Source organism: Carassius carassius, chromosome 7 (assembly GCF_963082965.1).
Source record: "Carassius carassius chromosome 7, fCarCar2.1, whole genome shotgun sequence".
Classification (NCBI taxonomy): Eukaryota; Metazoa; Chordata; class Actinopteri; order Cypriniformes; family Cyprinidae; genus Carassius; species Carassius carassius.
The window spans coordinates 24,395,530-24,413,512 of NC_081761.1; the positions used below are offsets into that span (position 1 = coordinate 24,395,530).

The 17,983-nt window shown below is 39.9% G+C and overlaps 1 protein-coding gene across 5 annotated transcripts in view; it reads right to left on the minus strand.

The window, feature by feature from the left end:
* Positions 1 to 215: 215 nt before the first annotated feature.
* Positions 216 to 17,983, minus strand: part of znf827 (zinc finger protein 827) — an 85,434-nt gene continuing 67,666 nt past the window's right edge. For 2 of the 5 annotated variants that reach the window (XM_059554275.1, XM_059554273.1), the window contains exons 7-13: positions 17,717 to 17,771; positions 17,529 to 17,629; positions 13,405 to 13,542; positions 10,727 to 11,065; positions 7,419 to 7,616; positions 6,457 to 6,634; positions 216 to 1,814 (exon numbers count right to left, since the gene is read on the minus strand). In XM_059554275.1, coding sequence (XP_059410258.1) covers positions 941 to 1,814; positions 6,457 to 6,634; positions 7,419 to 7,616; positions 10,727 to 11,065; positions 13,405 to 13,542; positions 17,529 to 17,629; positions 17,717 to 17,771 — 1,883 coding nt within the window. In that variant the 3' untranslated portion in view covers positions 216 to 940. Of the gene's footprint in view, positions 1,815 to 2,124; positions 2,176 to 6,456; positions 6,635 to 7,418; positions 7,617 to 10,726; positions 11,066 to 13,404; positions 13,543 to 17,528; positions 17,630 to 17,716; positions 17,772 to 17,983 lie in introns of all 5 variants that reach the window. The other 3 variants (XM_059554277.1, XM_059554276.1, XM_059554274.1) reach the window with 3 other exon arrangements.

Consider the following 17,983-nt stretch of genomic DNA (forward strand, 5'->3'; position numbering starts at 1 on the left):
CTGTCAGCTCATACATCTTGTTAAACATACAGGTGGGCATGATATACGTTAGCTATGCACAGGGCGCTTGACAGGTCACTTATATCTCATGCCTACCGGATACAACCAGCCCACCTCGGTCAGCTATGGCACAATCTGTAGTGACCAAAAGTATGGTGAAGATATCGCAGGGCTGCATCATGGGTGGACGACCACTGCGGTAGTGGTAATGACTGCTTTTGCCATTAGCGTGCTCTAAATGGCTTGTATTAAGTAATGCCATCAGCTGCGCCTTGCAGGTGTCGTAAAGGGCCTTATGTTTGTTGCTGAGACAAGATCAAAATTTGCAGATGGTCTCACCATTCAGCAAAACCAGTTACCGCCAACAGGCGTGGGGGGGGGGGGGGGGGGGAGAGAAAAGAAAGACTACAAAACTATGTACAGCTCGATAAATTAACAAGTGCGTGGTCTGAGGCTTTGCTTTGGAAACAAGACTCGAAAGATAGCAATCCGTTTCATTGGTTTTTGTCGTGCCATACACTGTAGATACTGAGCCCCTAAATGACTTCAAAAAACAATTGCAACACATAGCGAACATGCTTTCGGATTCCTGACAAAATGTACAAAAAAAGCGCTTGCGAGCGCTTGCGAGCTATGTTCTTTGTTTCCTTTCGCCCATCAAAACGAATACAAAACTCGTAATAGAGAAAGAACTGTTATTGGATTCCAGGTCATTAACAATTTGTAGAGGAAAACAACTGTTGTAAGACCTCTTAAAAAAGAGCAACTATAGGATTGCGATAGAACAGAAATCGAAATGCCTTGAGCGTGAATAGCTTTTCCTCTGATAAATGGAAGTATTACTATCAGTACTACTTTTTAGGGCAGCGTTTTAGCCTGCCTGTGGAACAGTTAGTGGCTTTGATGGTACAGGGAGGAGAAGAAGATGGGACGAGGATGGTCAAATGGTCTTAGCTCTCTCTGTCAATCCCAGGTATGCTAGGAAGGAGTGTTTGAGTGACGTGGGAGAGGGCGGCGACTGAGAGGACGAGTTGAACCAAAATGCCGAGAAGGGCAGCGAGGAGTTTGAGGGCGAGGGGCTGTGGAATGTGAAGCGGCGGGCCGTAAAGAGCGTGGTGAGGGGGATGAGGTGAGCCAGGTCACAGTTCCTGTACTGTTCCAAGTAGCGAGCCGCCAGTGTGGAGAACGTGCCATTGGCCGAGAGGTAGCTCGTGTTTGGGGTGCCGTCTTGCCACTTGCTGGTGATCGACAGGGCGACGGACTGCAAGGCTTGAGAGGCGGACAGGTTCATGAGCGGACTTGTGGTCCCACTGTCCCCACTCCCACTGCTACTCCTCCCTCCTCGCTCCAAAAGGCCCGGGTGTGGCGTACCTGGCCGAGCCTCACCTTCCTCGGCGCTCCCCTCCCCGCCTTGGTGCTTTTTAACGTGGCGGCTGTAGACGAACGGGTGAGTGGTGGTGAACGGGCACTGGGCACAACCGAAAGTCTGTCTCGGTGCGTGCTTGAGCCGCTTGTGGAGGTTGAGATTGTCCTTGCGTTTGCAGCTGTAGCTGCAGCGGTCGCAGTGGAAAGGCCGCTCACCAGTGTGCACACGCACATGCTCGATGAGCTTATTGGCTGTTTTGGAGAGGTAGCCGCATTGCTCGCACTTGTAGTGGTTGCCCAGGCGGTGAGCACGTGTGTGCCTTTCCAGCTCTGCCTGATTGGCCCACACGGCTTGGCAGATGCGGCAGCGATACTCCATCTTGTAGTGCGTCTTCAGGTGGCCTTCCATGGCGGCTGGCCTGTTGGTGGAGTAGATGCAGAGAGGGCACCTGGTCAGAGAGACAGGAGGAGTAGGGTGTAGGACACAGAGGTGGAAGACATTTAATAATGCACCTCGCCAATGAGAAAACACACTCTGTTCTCTTAAATGGAATGAAGAACACACAAAGAATGGACAAAGGGAAGGGATGAAGGAGGCGTATAGTGTGTCTTACCCTCTGTCGTGTTTATAAGCTACAGTCTGTGTGTACGTATACACTGCTACATGTGAGAGAGGGTGTGTGTGCAATGGCTGTGTGGTTGCGGACAGGTTGGAACGGGAATCAGATGAAGGTAAATGAATAAATGAGTGGCACTTACATTTAAATAGCACCTTTCATCTGCTCAGGGCCCCAAAGCGCTTCACAAACCCTGCAGAATAGAATGACCTCAGAAAGCACACTGTGAAGGGCGCCTCTCTACCTCAACACTGAACTAGAGCGCTGTGAAACTCTCTCTCTCTCGCCCTGACTAAAAAAAAAAAAAAAAACAGCTGGCCAGCTATAATACAGCAAAAGTCCAATCAGCTGACAGTAAGCTCTAAATGTATTTGGTCATTTTTGGGTTTTGTGCTCTTGTGTTCTGAATCTGTATTGTGCAAAGACTCTGAAGTTTGTCTAATATGGCCAAAAATCTGTTCATAATTTGGAAACATTTAGTAAAAACCCATAGCAGGCAGTGTACTCAGTCTTGTTTTTCAGCAAAAAATATCTAAACATACCTTAAGAAAAATATTTTTGCTTGAGAAGCAATATACCACTAAATTCTAAGAATGTTTTTTTATTTTAATTCAAAAGTTTATTTTTGGAATTCCACTGGCATTGTTTTTTCTTGATTTAAGCATAAATCGAAAACACTTTTCTACAAAGTTTCTGAATGTAACTAGTAGAAACCAGGTTAAGAAAAAAAAAAGAATAGTAATTAATTCTCCATTAACAACTTATAATATATATATATATTTTTTTTAGTTAACACTGACCAAATGTGTGCCAGCAGAAAGTATGACATCATATTCCACCGGTACACCTCAATTACAGACCAGCCTGGTAATAGCTGGCTTAAAACATTATGAAGGCTTTACCATCAGATGAATACAGAGAAAAGGGAAGTTAAAGCATAAGTGTTTGTTGCTTGCGATCAAAAGCAAACCATTTCATCCGAGAAACATGAAAGTTTTGCTAAAGACTGTCTTATACAAAAAAATATCTTTGATATCATAGCTCTGTAATCTTTCGGTTTGTCTCAAAACTTTTTGAGACAAGATTGATACAAGGTTGTTACAGTTGCTTCAACAAACCTGCAAATTAATATTCCATCGAGTTATGAAAAAGTAACCTCGGAGGAGTAACATTTTCCTATGGGGTATATTTACTGCTGCTTTTCTTGGTTACATTTTATATGGGATTATGTAAATAGTATAGAATTAGCAGAGAATCCCTAGAGACTATATGTCTAAGATAAGGACACTTAAGTACAGGTATTTATACATAAAAATATACAGTCCAGTTCCAAACTATGACACCTTGTATGGAATATTCATAAGCACACATTAATCCAGCCAACTGGAACCCTGCTGTGGGAGAAAGATCCCGTGAAAAAAAAACATGCAGTGATTTGTAAGCAGTCAGCTGCTATACATATACTGTAACATTAATGCCGACCACACACACTTACACCTCAGAGTCACTGAACCATTACAGATTCAAAATGTAAGAACACACAGGCAAAACAGCAGTTGTTTAAGATACTGGCCGACAAACACTCTATTTGCTCAAATACTATGAATACAAAATAATCTACGGAGGATTTTTTATTCATTGTTTTTCCAGTGTCTTTTATATAACAGCTAACAAATAAAGAGAGAAAGTCCCCATCTGATACATTTTAAAATAAAAGGCAGAAAATAGAAGGCCTTGCTTTATTCACAGTTAACTTAAAATCATAATATTTAAAGGCGTATCATCTTTTAAAATTTTAATGGAAAATTTGGAATTGAAAATTCTCAAATGACACTTGTTGTTCTGCTTTTTAGCACAAATGCTAAATAAGACCCCAAGTAATTACTATCTGTCCCTCCAATTTAGTTAAATATTGCTGCTGATCTAAGTTTGTTTCCCTCCTTTACCTGTGGTAATGGCTAAGCGCTCTAATGAGTGATAACTACAAACTATCAAATGTGTCTAGCATGGGAAAGCATAGCCATAAATGACAAGATGAGGCAATGAAATCTGAAATACATGACCTTAAGACATGAATTATGTATGTCAAACAACTAGACAAATACAACAGAAAATATCAAAGACTGGACTTTGTGTTAAGTTTATACTGTATATAAAAAAAGCCCCAAAACAAGATCTCAACCTGGGGGTCAGTATGTCTTGTAAGTGTTTGGAAATCAAGTATGTATTAGATTCAGCTGAGTATACATTGTGTTTTAATGTGTTGCTGTAACTGTGGTGGCGGTTATGACAGGCTGAGAAAGAACAGTGTGAACTGTAGCCTAATGGTCTTGGCAGTGGAGCTGCTCAACAGATGGACAAGTGCTGACTGCCTTGTTGTGATTTCTTCAGATATATTTTCACATGCGGGCCCAGACCTTTTGCAGTAATGTCTACCACAGGCTTTCCAAAGGAAGGGTTTCATTCCTGAAAGTGCCTGTGATTTGTGTTCACCTGCACAATTAATGTCTCTGACTGTCAATAATATTTGCTAAAATTGGCTTTTGGGGAGACCTACTTCCCTAAACATTGATGAGGAAAGAAGGAAAAGGTTTTTATTATTTATTTTGTAAATCCAAATGTGATTCAATAAATTGAAGCTTTGAAGAAGTTTTTAGCAATGTACTTACCAAGTTGTTCTAAACTTGTATAACATTACTTTCCATGGACTGTACAAATATCTTTGAAATTCTTATCTTTGCAATTACAATGAATAGAACTCTAAATTCTTAAAAAGCTTCAAAAAGTATGAAAATAACAATAAATGGTCCTTATGACTTGTGCTATATTCTTCTAAAGCTAAGTAAAGGACAGACAAAATTTCTTATTTACAGAAAATCTTTCCCTTAAAAAAGCTGTTAACTTGAGAACTGTTACAACCAAATCATGAGTCATTCTGATCAGTTTTGTGAAGCAGATGAACCGATTCCTTGACAATATTTAAACTTTCAAAAGTCACTAGCATTATGGTCTGTTCCTCACAAAAGTAGCATGTCTTCAAAAAACTAGGAATATACGTTGTTGTATGGACTACTTTTAATGCAGTTTTTGCATTCTGTTTTAAGCTTGAAAGTGTCCATAATATGGAAAAAGTGCTATGGAAGTCAATGGCAATAAACTGTTTGGTTACCAACATTCTTCAAATGGGTCTGTATAAACCTCATCAAGCTGAAAAGTTTTTTTTTTTTTTTTTTTTTTTGAGGTAATGTGTGATGTTACTTATTTAACTTTTTTACTGATTTTATAAAATTGGTATTGAAAAAAGTATTGTTCAACTGATACCAGTACTGATGTCAAGGTATTGGTATTGATATTGAAAACCATAGCCACCCCTATTCTTTAAAATATATTCTTTTGTGCTCAACAGTCACACAGGTTTGGAACAACTTCAGTGTAAGTGAATGATGGCATAATTTTCATTTTCTCTCTTTAATCTCTTTAATTTGTAACTTGTTCTTAAAAAACATATTAGCTGTAAAGTGAGGTTATAAGTAGTAAATCTCTGACTCGGTAGAGATGTGTGTTTATATGTGTTTCAGGCACATTCAGGAACTCTGTCTATAACATGCTTCTACTGTATGCAGCTCCACAGAGAGGTTACCCTGAAGCACTGCTCAATGAACTTAGCTCATTTCTGAAACATCGACCAGTGCTCCTGGATAGACTCCAAGGCTACGTTTAAACAACAACGATGTAGTCAAAAAATGAAATATTTTTCCCTTGTGTTTTTAAAAAGTTTCATGTAAACACTTTTCGCGTTTACATATATCCGCGAAAACTGCCAAAAATGTTGTATAACATATGCCAGGCCACCTTGTTAGTAAACAGTTCCTGTAGGGAAGTGACGATTAGCTCTTTGTAGGAAGGAGCATAGATATGTATATATATATATATATCTATGGGCAGGAATTCTGTAACTAAAATCACTAAAATCAGTCGCCTGTTGCTCTTCTCCTGATTCATAGTGATAGCAGCTTGCGCTCAGAAGTAAACAAACAAGCAATATGGCGTAAGCAGTGAGTAATTTTGTCTGGATGGACGATAGGGTTGGATTGTTACTTTGGCTTTAAAATTAATAGCCTACTGCGCATGTCTACATACCTAACACGTAATATGCACGCACATGATGTCATCGTTTTCAAAGATTCCCCTATTGGGTGTTTATACGTAAACGTTAACAGTGGCTTTTTAAAAAACTTGCACTTCGAAACCCGTTTTCAAAATTATGCGTTTTCAGTCCCCAAAATGCTGTTGTTGTGTAAACGAACAGGCGAAACGCATAAAAAGTTTCCCTGTTTTTGGCTGCAATCGTTGTTGTGTAAACAGCACCTAAAACCTGGCCTGTGTCCTGTCTGAGGGGGTAGTAGGGCTGAGGTAGGGTGGGGCGGGTTTTGTGAGGTTGTGGGGAGGCACGTGCTGTACTTGCTTTCCTTACTTGAGCCCTCCAGCGGGGACGGTGTGGCACTTCTTGTGCTCCAGGAGCTGCTCAGGTGTCTTCATGAACTTGTGGCAGACGTTGCACTCGAACATGCGCGTGATCAGGTGGATCTGTAGGTGACGCTCGTACATAGGTCGAGTTTTACACACAAAGTTGCAGAAGACACATTCAAAGCCTAAGGATTGCATCAGGAAGAGAGAAGAATTTAATTATCATCTCTATATATTATGTTGTGTCAGCATGAATTGGTTGTAAGAAACTGGATCATCAAAAATTTGACATTTAATCAGTTGTATAGCTCAGTGATTCTCTTTATGGCCACTGGTTTTCAATCTCTATAGACCAAGGGACCCCCAACTCAGGGACCCTCGCCATCTTTTTTTCATGGTAACACTGTATAATAACTTCTATTAACTTTCTTGAACTACCATTATTGCATTATATAATGGTTGTGAGAATGTAAATATTTAGTTAATAAAAAGTCATAAAAATCCATTTATCTAAACTACCTTTTAAAATATGGGATATATGCTGACCAAGGCTGCATGTAATTTATCATAAATACAGTAAAAATACAGTAATATTATGAAATATTAAAATCAAAAATAATTTTTTATTGTAATACTTTCAAATGTAATTTATTTCTGTAACGCAATGCAGATTTTTTTTAGCAGCCATTACTGCAGTCTTCAGTGTCACATGATCCTTCAGAAATCCTTCTAATATGCTAATTTGCTGCTCAAGAAACATTTCTTATTATTAACAATGTTGAAAACATATGTGCTGCTTAACATTTTGGTGGAAACCGTGATATTTAACCGTGGGTTTCTTTGATAAGTAGAAAGTTAAAAAGAAACAAATTTATTTGAATTTTTATTTTTTATTGTCACCTTTGACTGATTTAATACATCCTTGCTGAAAAAAGGGATAAAAAAAGGAGTAATATATAAAAGCCTCACCTTTCTCTGCTTTTTCCTCTGTTCCTGGGCCTAAGCTTGATTGACTGCCCGCAGAAGAAGGCGGGGCCAAAAGGCATTTTAGTTCTTCATTACCTTGGGCAACATCTCCACCTTCAGAGCTGTTGAGGGAGTCACTAAGGGCTGAGAGAGAGGAGGAAGTGCTCTTGGTCTCACTGAGAGGGCTTCTGGAATTGAGACCTGTGTGGGATAAAAAAAGAAAAAAAAGAGAGAGAGAGAGATTATTATGGGCCACTTCCTGAATATAAGACAAACTCCGTTTTTGAATGACATGATGGTATCAAAGACTCAGCTTAGCTTAAGCCATCAGAGAATTAGGCGGGAGCATCTTTCAGCGCTCAAGGTTTGATAATGAATTCTGTAATGAGTAAAGCAAAAGGCAGAAAAATCCTCCAACTGATCGAAATCCACCCAGTGAGCTGGGCTGGAATATGTATGCCTACAGCAGTGCGGCATTAAGCCTTAAAAGTCGGGAGGCGGGCTCTCTTTCCTAAGAGGCACTCTTGCGGGTTTAGCTTGACTTCTGTATCCAAGCAGCCAGAACACTCAAGCCTGCGCTCTTATTGATCTACAGTACGTTGTGCCTGAGAGCGGCAGGGGAGGGGGGCTGCCTAGGTCAGGGCCGCCACAGCTAAGATGGCGGGAGCATCTCAGGCCACGGCTCTCCCCTAGGGCTCTCAGAGCTCACGAAATGGCCGATACCAGCTCACACACATGCTTCGCTCACATGTTAAGACCGCCATTCCTTTCAATGAACGCATGCGGAATACAGAGTAGGTCATGTTTAATCTTTTGTCAGCTGGAATGACATCTTTGAATACAGAAGCGCTGTGTGACTAGAATGGTTATGAAGAGCAGGACTTCATCTCTGTGCGTGAACTTGATGGTCTCTATAAGGCTACTGTACACGGTAGACGAAATATCAGGATGAATTAACGTCCAGGTTTAGCCGAACACCCGCAGTGTAAAGCAAAGCATGTGTGATGGAGAGAACTCTCAGCCACCTTCCTAAGCAAGAGACAAAGAAGTGCGGGCTGGTAGGCGTTGACCCGAGGTCAGCCAATCTGCAGCAAGGGGTGTCTCGGCAGGGAGCTAAATCGCAGTTGACAAACCAACTTGTTCTTTTGCTGTCACTCTCTGAGCTCACTGTCATGCTGAAAGTGGATTCGAGCTCTGTGGCATGAGGGTGAGTGTGGGAGACATGGTGGTGTTGGGCTACTTGGATGGTTAGTTGTGAGCGACTAGGGCAATCGATTTTTCAGCCTTCTTGGGTCTAATAACATCAGGCCTCGCAGTTAAATATAAACTCACACACCCACTCAAATGTTTACCCTCAGTCAGTTCCATGACCGGCTAAAAATAAACCCCACGCACAACCTGAAGATTGAGGTGTTTGTCTATAATAACCCTGGTGAGTTTCTGTGTCAACAACATCCACCCAGTGATTCAGACCTTAGCGGTGTAATGTCTGCATCACTAGCACCACCAAATGGAACTTAAAAAAAAATAACTACGGTTTTCAAACAAGTCGACATTGTCACTAGATCAATCAACTTTTCAAACCCCTTTTGCAACTACTGAAAATTGCCTAGTGACAAATATAGCAAATCTGAATCTAAATCTGACCTGAATTAAACCTTACCCAGTTTTCGAGACTAAGTGGCATTTAGCAACATTTAGCAAGCAGGCTTAGCTGCTTTCCACAAAATGTAGTTGCAGTAAAACAGGTTTTATAAACACTCCTACAACTAATTTACATTGTGCCATGTTTAGTGTTCGGTCAAACAGGTAGTCCTGCCTCAATTTATTGCAAGTTGACAAACAGATTTTGAGATTATTTACACATCATCTCGTAAAACAGAGGAAATATAATTACAATAAAAATATAATATATAATGCAATATAAAATGCTCCTGACACTTTAGGTCTAAAGACTACAATCTAGATCTTTGACAAGAAATCTAATACCATTGGCGATAGCTGGGAAAATGCTTGCAGTTGTGCATTTTTAGAGGATGCATTAGTTAAACGGATAGTTCATCCAAAAATGTAAATTGTGTCATTAATTACTCACCCTCATGTCCTTCTAAACCCGTAAGATCTTCATTCATCTTCAGAATAAATATTAAAATGATATTTTTGATGAAATCTGAGAGCTTTCTGACACTACATAGACTGCAATGCAACTACCACATTCAAGGACAAGAAGGGTAGTAAGGACTTCATTAAAATAGTCCGTGTGACATCAGTGGTTCAACTGTTATGAAGCTACGAGAATACGTGAGAATTTGTGCGTAAAGAAAGAAATAACGACTATATTCAACAACTTCTCTTCTCTGTCAGTCTTTGATGCATGTTCACGAGAGTGCAACGTGCTGCTGACGCAGAGGAATATAAGCAGAAGAATGTACATGCATGCATCATGGTACTGACATGAATGGTGGTGGAGACTGACACGAAAGAGAACAACTCATTGAATAATTTATTTTTGATTTCTTTGCAGTTAAACCACTAATGCCACATTGACTGTTTTGACAATATCCTTACTACCTTTCTGGGTTTTAAATGTGGTAGTTTCATTGCTGTTTATGTAGGGACAGAAAGCTCTGGGATTTCAGCAAAAATATAAATTTGTGTTATGAAGATGAGTGAATGTCTTATGGGTTTGTAAGGACATGGTGAGTAATTAATGAAAGAATTTTCAGTTTTGGGTGAAGAATCCCTTTAATTCCGTCTTTCTAATTTTGTCTAATGACACAGTCGGTGCACACTAATTACATAAATCTGTACACAACAATGAATAAACAAATGAATAAACCAGTTGTTTTTAATAAGTCATTAAGGTTCACAAAACAGTCTGAAAGCTTTTTAGATTTTAGTTCCAAAATCTTTCATTTAAGGAAATCATGACTGTCTAGCATTTTTGTTAGTCTGGAGTGCTTCACTCTGAGCTTTGGAGTGCTGCACTCTGAGCTTACCTGATTACAGCTTCAGCAGAAGAGCTTTGAGTTTCAAAAGAAAAATGCAAATATTATGATGGACTTGCGCCAATGTTGACCAAGTGTTTAAAACAAGATCAGAAGGTATGTTTGGCACCCTGCTAAAAGTCCAGACTGGTTTGTATTGATGCTAGTCTAGCTGGAGAACCAGCACTACTTTGATATAGCCGCAGAACTTAACCAGCATGGTCTTTCTGGAAAAGCTGGTTGACCAAGACAGTCACACGCCAGCATCCAAAACTCAAGGTTTCAACAGGTAATTTGTAAAATATAAGAATGGTGTGGTCTTACCTGCATGCCCTGCACTGATGTGAGCTTTCATCTCGGCCTCGTCCACACCCACATACTCACAGGTGCTACAGCAGAGCGAGAACATCCACTGCTCTTTGTCTACATGAAGAGACATATGACTGACAAACTGAGCGTTCAACTCTGTCTGAAAGCCGCAGACGTGGCAGCTGTAGTAGTAGGGGCAGTTTTTGAGCTCTGGGCCTTCGTTGGTAACAGCGGTAGCGATCTGCTCGGTGTCTGTGTTCACCAGTTTGACCGAGTGGATGGTGAGGTGCTGGTTGAGGTTGGCTCGGCACTTAGCCGCGTACGGACATAAATGACACTTATACTTCCTTTCTTCTGCAGAGACAAACAAAAGAGCATTTAGAAAGCAAACAAACAGCACAGACTCTTTATAACGTGTCCTGTCTCTTCTTTTGAGGCTCACCATTCCCACAGGACTTTATTTTTATTCATTTATTTGTTTTTGTAGTCCAGACTGAGATGCGTTTGAATGGACTGTGATCAGACGGCTCACTGATGCTCCTCAGGGACCTGCAGGACGCGATTGTTCAAGGATCAGGCGAGGCTGGTCATGGTTGTGCTGTGCTCCAGGGAAGCTTAGTGCTTGGGGAGGCTTCTTTACAGCTTAGTAATTACTTAGGTACTTTTCCCACCAGGACTTATCAGTAGCCTAATCTCTTTAAAGGAAGGGTAATCTAGTCCAGTGAACCTTATTTACTTACTTAGGGAATTATTTGTCGCAATGACAACATACAATGTCGCTGGACATGTATGTATGCATGTGAAAATATAACATGCAACAAATCTTGTTTTTCTAACTGTTTGTTGTGAACCAGCAGATGTCCTTAACCTGGTCAACTACTAAAACCAGGTAATTTAACACTGTAGATGTGTTTATGGATGCATGTTTAAAGGTCGGGACACACCAAGCTGATGGTCAGCCATCGGTGAGCGTCTGTCTGGCTAGTGTTTTTGGTGTGTTCCACATGGTTCTCGTCATGTTGACATGTTGACGGTGTCAGGACTGTCAGCACAAGTGAGAACTGTGATTGGATGCTCAGTTTAGTGAACAAGTTCATGAAAATAAAAGCGAAAGTGATGAAAACGAGACAAAAAATGTGAAGGCAGCACAGACAGAAGGCTGTTCTAATCAGTGTTGGGAAACTATTCTAAAAAAGTAAATAACTACGAGTTACTAATTACATTTTCAACAGTGTAATTAGATTACTGTACAACTGACTCTCTCCAAAAAGTATTTAATTACTTATTACTAATTACTTTCTAAATCCTATATCAACCTCAAGTTAATGATACAAGGGTAGACATGAAAGGGTTCTTTTATTTCTTTCAAATAAATAATAGATAACTACATAAATTATTCCGGTCACACTTTAGATTAGAGTCCAATATTCACTATTAACTAACTATTAACTGTTACTTTTGCCTCAATATACTCCAATTAATGCTTATTAATATTTAGTAAAGTAGTTGTTAAATTTAAATTTTGGGTAAGATTAAAGATAAGAATAAGGTCTTGCAGAATAAGACATTAAAATGTGTGTGTGTGTGTGTTTTTTTTTAAAAGTAATAATAAACAGCCAATGTCCCAGTAATATTCATGCTAATTACCAACTAGTTAAAAGTGAGAATTGGACACTTAAGTGTTACCAATATTCTTATTAACTCACTAAAATATTTAAAGTGAGAAGGGTACATGAAATCAGTCATTTTAAGGTTTAAGGTTTTTAAGTTTTAAAGATTTAAATAGTTAAATCCACTATTGTATTGTATATAAATGTTCTACAGTATATACAATATTAAGTTTGATTACATAAGAAGTAATTGTAATTATAATTATATATAATTATAATTAATTGTAATTATATTATAATTATATTACAGTTACTAATTACTTAGTAACTAATTATACCCAACACTGGTTCTGTTACGTGATCTTACCCAAGATGGTAAGCAAACGCTGCTTTATTTACATTTTGTATATATCTGTATATCTCGTATATCTTTGTTTCTCCTTTTGATTGAAAAATATGTGTAATATATAGCTGCTGATAAAAGGGGCACCACATCGTTCTAGGAACTAGCCAGCATTGTTCATAGCATATTTATTCGCAGCATATTCAAACATCAACAACTGAGATCAGAGCTGTTTTTGTTGTGTGTCGTGGGTTTCGTGATAACGGACATGGAATGTAAACACACAATTAACGTGACTGAAACAACATGAAAATCTGAGTTAATCTCCTATGACAACTTGCAGTGTTACATATTATTTAGGCTGAGAGAAAAGGACACAATTCTGCAGACAACAGGTAGCTAAACGCCGTTAAGTCTGTTTTCCATGTTCGAGGAGTAAATATTTGCCCAATTGGCAAACAGTCGGCTGTTATCTGAGTGGCATGTTCAAGCACAGCTTTTTGGTGCAGATGCCACCGATGTGAGGTGACAACACTGTTGCCGTTCGGCGCCACTAGTTCTTTAAAGTTGGCTTGGTGTGTCCCGGCCTTAAATGTGATACTAAAATGGTCACTTGATGAAAACACCAGCTTACACCAACATAGAAACATAGAAGGTAGATCAGAAACATTTAGCAGGTATAGTTGGTTAACCAGCTGAGCCAAACTGGTTGAATGTTGTTTGAGAGCATTTATTCTCACCTGTGTGTAAAGAGAGATGTCTGGAGAGAGTCTGTTGGCGACCAAACACTTTGCCACAAACAGGACAGGGAAAGAGCTGTTCGTTGAGTCTCCATTGGGCGAGTCCATTTCCTGGGTCACTTCTCACCTTCTCTGGATCTGGATACATTGAAAAATACTAATAATCAGATATTATACAACAGTTAGTTCTGGTTGTCTAAACTAGTCCAACAGCACTGGAATGTTTAATTCTTTGTATCACTCTGCTTGTCTGCGTTCCCAGTGTTTTAGACCTCTTGTGATACTTAAGTGATTCACATTTTGTCTCATTCCTGTCTGAAATTTTAGGTATATTATAGCTAAAAAATATTTTTGTGATTGCTCTAGACATCCTTGAGATCACAATACACGTTATATAAGAACATTTACTTCCTTAGATGAATTTGTCTGAATTCTTGACATATCATGCACTTGTGAGACATGAGGACTACTAATTGCAGGAACAACCGGGAAACCAAGAGACACGGAGGTTTGCAAGAGGTCAGAGTGTGTTCTGTCATTGCGCTGGAGTCTATACATCCAGATCAGGGAGCCAACAAGGTGTTTTTTATCTTGACATTGGACTGTGTGCTTCTTTTTCACCTTTCATTAGAAGAGAGAGAGAGGAGGGGAAAGAGAGTAAGAGAGAGAGAGACAGCATGCCACACAAGTGGAGGAGAGCGTCTAAATTAACCTTCTGATGAAGGTGGTTGGCTCAGCGTCAAATTAAAATGCAGTGCCACGCCTTTTCTCTCTCCGGAAGGAGGCAGAGAGAGATAAATAAATGAATAGATAAATAAATATATAAAGCGAAGAGAAATTCCGTCATCGTGCAACACAGCCCTTTCAAATAGATGTCTGGTGCAATATGAACGCCTGGCTATAATTCTGTACAAAACAAGAGGCAGAGAGGTTGAGAAATGTTAAGCAAGGTATCTTTATGAGCCAAAACGGAACAGAAATATGTATACTTATTTTAAAAAAAAGCCAGCTGTTTACAACTGAGAGGGTCTTTAATCATGTCAAGGCATTCAGAGATGCATGTTTTGTAGGTCATATCAATGACTTGAGCTTTTTTGTTTTCTTATGCATGTACCGCAGCATTCTGATCCGTTCAATAAACATTCAAGGGGCATTTTGGATATGCAGCGGGTGTGTGCCTGTCCCTTTGGACTTGTGGTTTGATCATAAATAGGCACATTTTTTACAAATGCTGTCATAAGCAATGCAGCCTCAGGATTGATGGGGGCATGGCAAGGAAAAGGGGGGCAAGTGGTTAGGGAGAAACAGTATTTTTTGGCATATCAGAGAGGATTTAATGGTGGCAATTAAAAAGCAGATGCACTGGCCTTGGATGCAAGACCTGAAGGACATTTTCATGGGGCCGCTCATATCTTCTGCCAGAGACCTAACCCAAAAGTCCTGATGGGAATAGTGTCTCAAAGTGGCCCAACGGGAGGGGTAGTTTGACTTGTCGGCACGCTCCCTCAAGAAGTCACAGGGAATGATGCTAAAAGTGCTTCTTAACTCCTCACAATGATCTTGGCTGAAAGACACTTCTGAGTTAAATATATACGTCTACAGGGCAATCTAATGTCAGGGTGTCAATTTCATTGTTATCATGCACAGCAATGCCAAGTTTTTTATTGGTCCTAAAGCACCAGTTAAAACTAATGTAAGCCATCTATCCTGTGGTAAGTTCTGAAATCCATCATTATTTTAAAAGACATAAGGATAAGTGATGTCTTGCTTGCCTGCTCGATTTTACTGCTGATGTATTACTTGCTTCAGAAAAACGAGCCACATTACCTGGGTTTTACGCCAATGGGGGTAAAGTAGGGAAATTATGACCCAGAAGAAACTTTTATTGCTCAGACCCTTCTCTTTTATAGATCAATGGTGTTCTTGGTTATGTTCTAAATAAATAACAACTTTTTCTCTCTTTTAAAATTAGAAAAAAGTATTTTTTGTACATTTACGATTCAAAGTTCTCTCTGCCTTCCTACACTGGTGTTTGCGATTCATTTGCCAAAAATGTGAAATATCAATCAATATCAATCACAATAATATTGTCTTTTAACCATGATAATTATGCAGTGAAACTCTGATATTGTCATAGCCCATCTCTACAGTGGCAACAGAGAATCCTGCCCTCATTTGACTTAAAGGGTTTGTGTTCCCTTGACCTGTTGGGTGAGTATTACCTCCGAATTTTAATTTTTGCATAAACTATTGCTTTATCCCCAAGCAAGATCTCCTTACACCACTGACACCTTTAAGCACCTGTTGATATCAAACTTATTATTATTGGATGATGTTTTGACCACATTTCAAATCTTAAAGACTCAACTTGATTAGTAGTGCCACACTACCAGCATGAATTAGCATTGCTAAACTGCATAATTAAACAAGGGTGCCATGTGTGTGCCGTCTCCCAGCCATCCCCCGCGCTGACCTGCCTGCATAAAAGCTTTAATTAAAACTACAGTGGGTGTTTTGCCCTCTGCTTCATTCTATGAGCGAGTTTAGAAAAGGCAACACACAATCAGACACAGGGCCCTGAATCAGCCTCGTCACCCTGGGGCCCACGGTTCTACTGAGTCACAGCGCTCAAACGAACTTGTGCGTCTGACTCACGTCCCACCAAGCGGCAGTGCGGCGTGATGTGGTGCTGACAGCTCTGCTGTGACACAGAGCCTGGGGACTGCAGGGAAAAGATGGCACCTTCCCACAATGCCTCAGTGGGGGACATGAGCGAACGAATGCCAGTGCAATGCTTATGACTCTCACCTCATACCTTCATTTTCCAAGAATCTTCTTTTATATTCCAGGTGAATTAATGCTAATAAAATTTAGATTTTTGGATAAACTATCCAGTTCCCTTGTTCAGTCACCTGGATACAGGTGAACAATGCTAAATTTGGGGTGAAAATATACAGAGTTCATGACTCTGCAATAAAAAAATAAGACATTGATGCTTAATTGAGACACTGAGGATCTACATCAATGCCTTGAAGTGGTTAATGGTTTAATTAGTGTTATTAGAGAGAGAAGAGACAGCCTCCGCAGTGATGCTGAAGATGACTCGGGGCAAGAGGCAAGGATAGAAGAGGAGTGTTACAAACACACACACACACACACACACCAAACACACAAATGATGACACAGACCCAATGAACATAAGTTTACTCATGCAATTAAGTGAAAAATATAAAAAGAAGATGTAAAATCAGACATACAGACACACACGCAAACAAACACTGATTCAGTTTATCTTTTTGGCATATATACAGAACTATTTTAGATCAATTCATTATTTTTCAACCACTGATTATGCTGTTAAAAATAAAAATTAGAGCTCTTTGTCTTAACTAAGGAGTGGGAGTTACTACCCACATCGGGTCAGAGGTGTTAGACACTTAGCAATGAAATGCCAAAAAACATGGAGAAAGAGAAAGAATTTGAAAGAAAAAGAGTGAAAGAGATGAAAAAGGTAGACAAGGGTCATGGCCGCTCTTATGTGATTTGTGTACGTCCACTTTGTGTCTGCGTGTAAGAACGAACGCATGTCTGAGTGTGTAGTGAATTAACTTTCACGCACCCTGGACACGAAAAACCCAATCATTTTTTCATTGACTGGTGTAGGGAATCGGGCCAGGCGAGCGCAAACTAATTACCCTTTGCCAGAGGGGCCAGTAGAGGGAGGCAGGGAGTGCCAGCTGCCCAGTGCAGTGGTCTCGAAGCTGGGTGGGAGCGCGAGGGGCATCTGTAGACTCGCATTAGATGAGAGGGGTGGCTTGTATGCATAGATCTATGTAAATGTGAGCAGGCTCCAAAATGAACACCAAAGCTGCAGAACTGTATGTGGGATATTCCTTTACATTAAAGCACCAAAACACATATTAGGAACAAGTATCATAGGATATGTGCTATTTGTCATTAATACGCATGGCAAAAGAAACACTGAAATAATCCCACTCTCATAGGGAGAGAATTTAATATGCACTTCTGTCAACAGAAAAAAATATATTTATGAGCAGGTGTGTCATAAAGGCAATTTTTGAGCAAGTACAGGGTCCTGGTTGGTGCGGAGGAGGCGGTCTTACCTTGTTGGGTGACCCTGCTTGAAGATCCGGCTTCAGCTGGGGAAGAGCTCTTGGAGCGCGTGCTGAAAGGTGATTGTCTAAAGCGGTCGTCTAAGAAAGGGCTGGAAAATCACAAGCTACCATTAGATTCAATAAATGTGATTCACTACATTCTGGCAGCATAATAGGTGCACAAACAGTAAACCTACCTGTGTATGCCGAATGATGCATTGTCTTTGCTTTCATTAGCTTTACTTACTTTTTCTGAAAAAGAAAAACACAAAGGAGTTAAAAATAGACTTGTTTCTGTGTTGTACTTAGAAAAATCAGTAGGTGCAAATAAGGCAATTATTTGTTAGTAGAACTATTCATTTATAAAGCTGACCATTAATCCATCCCTGATAAAAAGACAATCATAGATAGTCTCCATCATATATTGTGTTTTGCATGCTGATAGATTAGAATGCTGCTTTGCT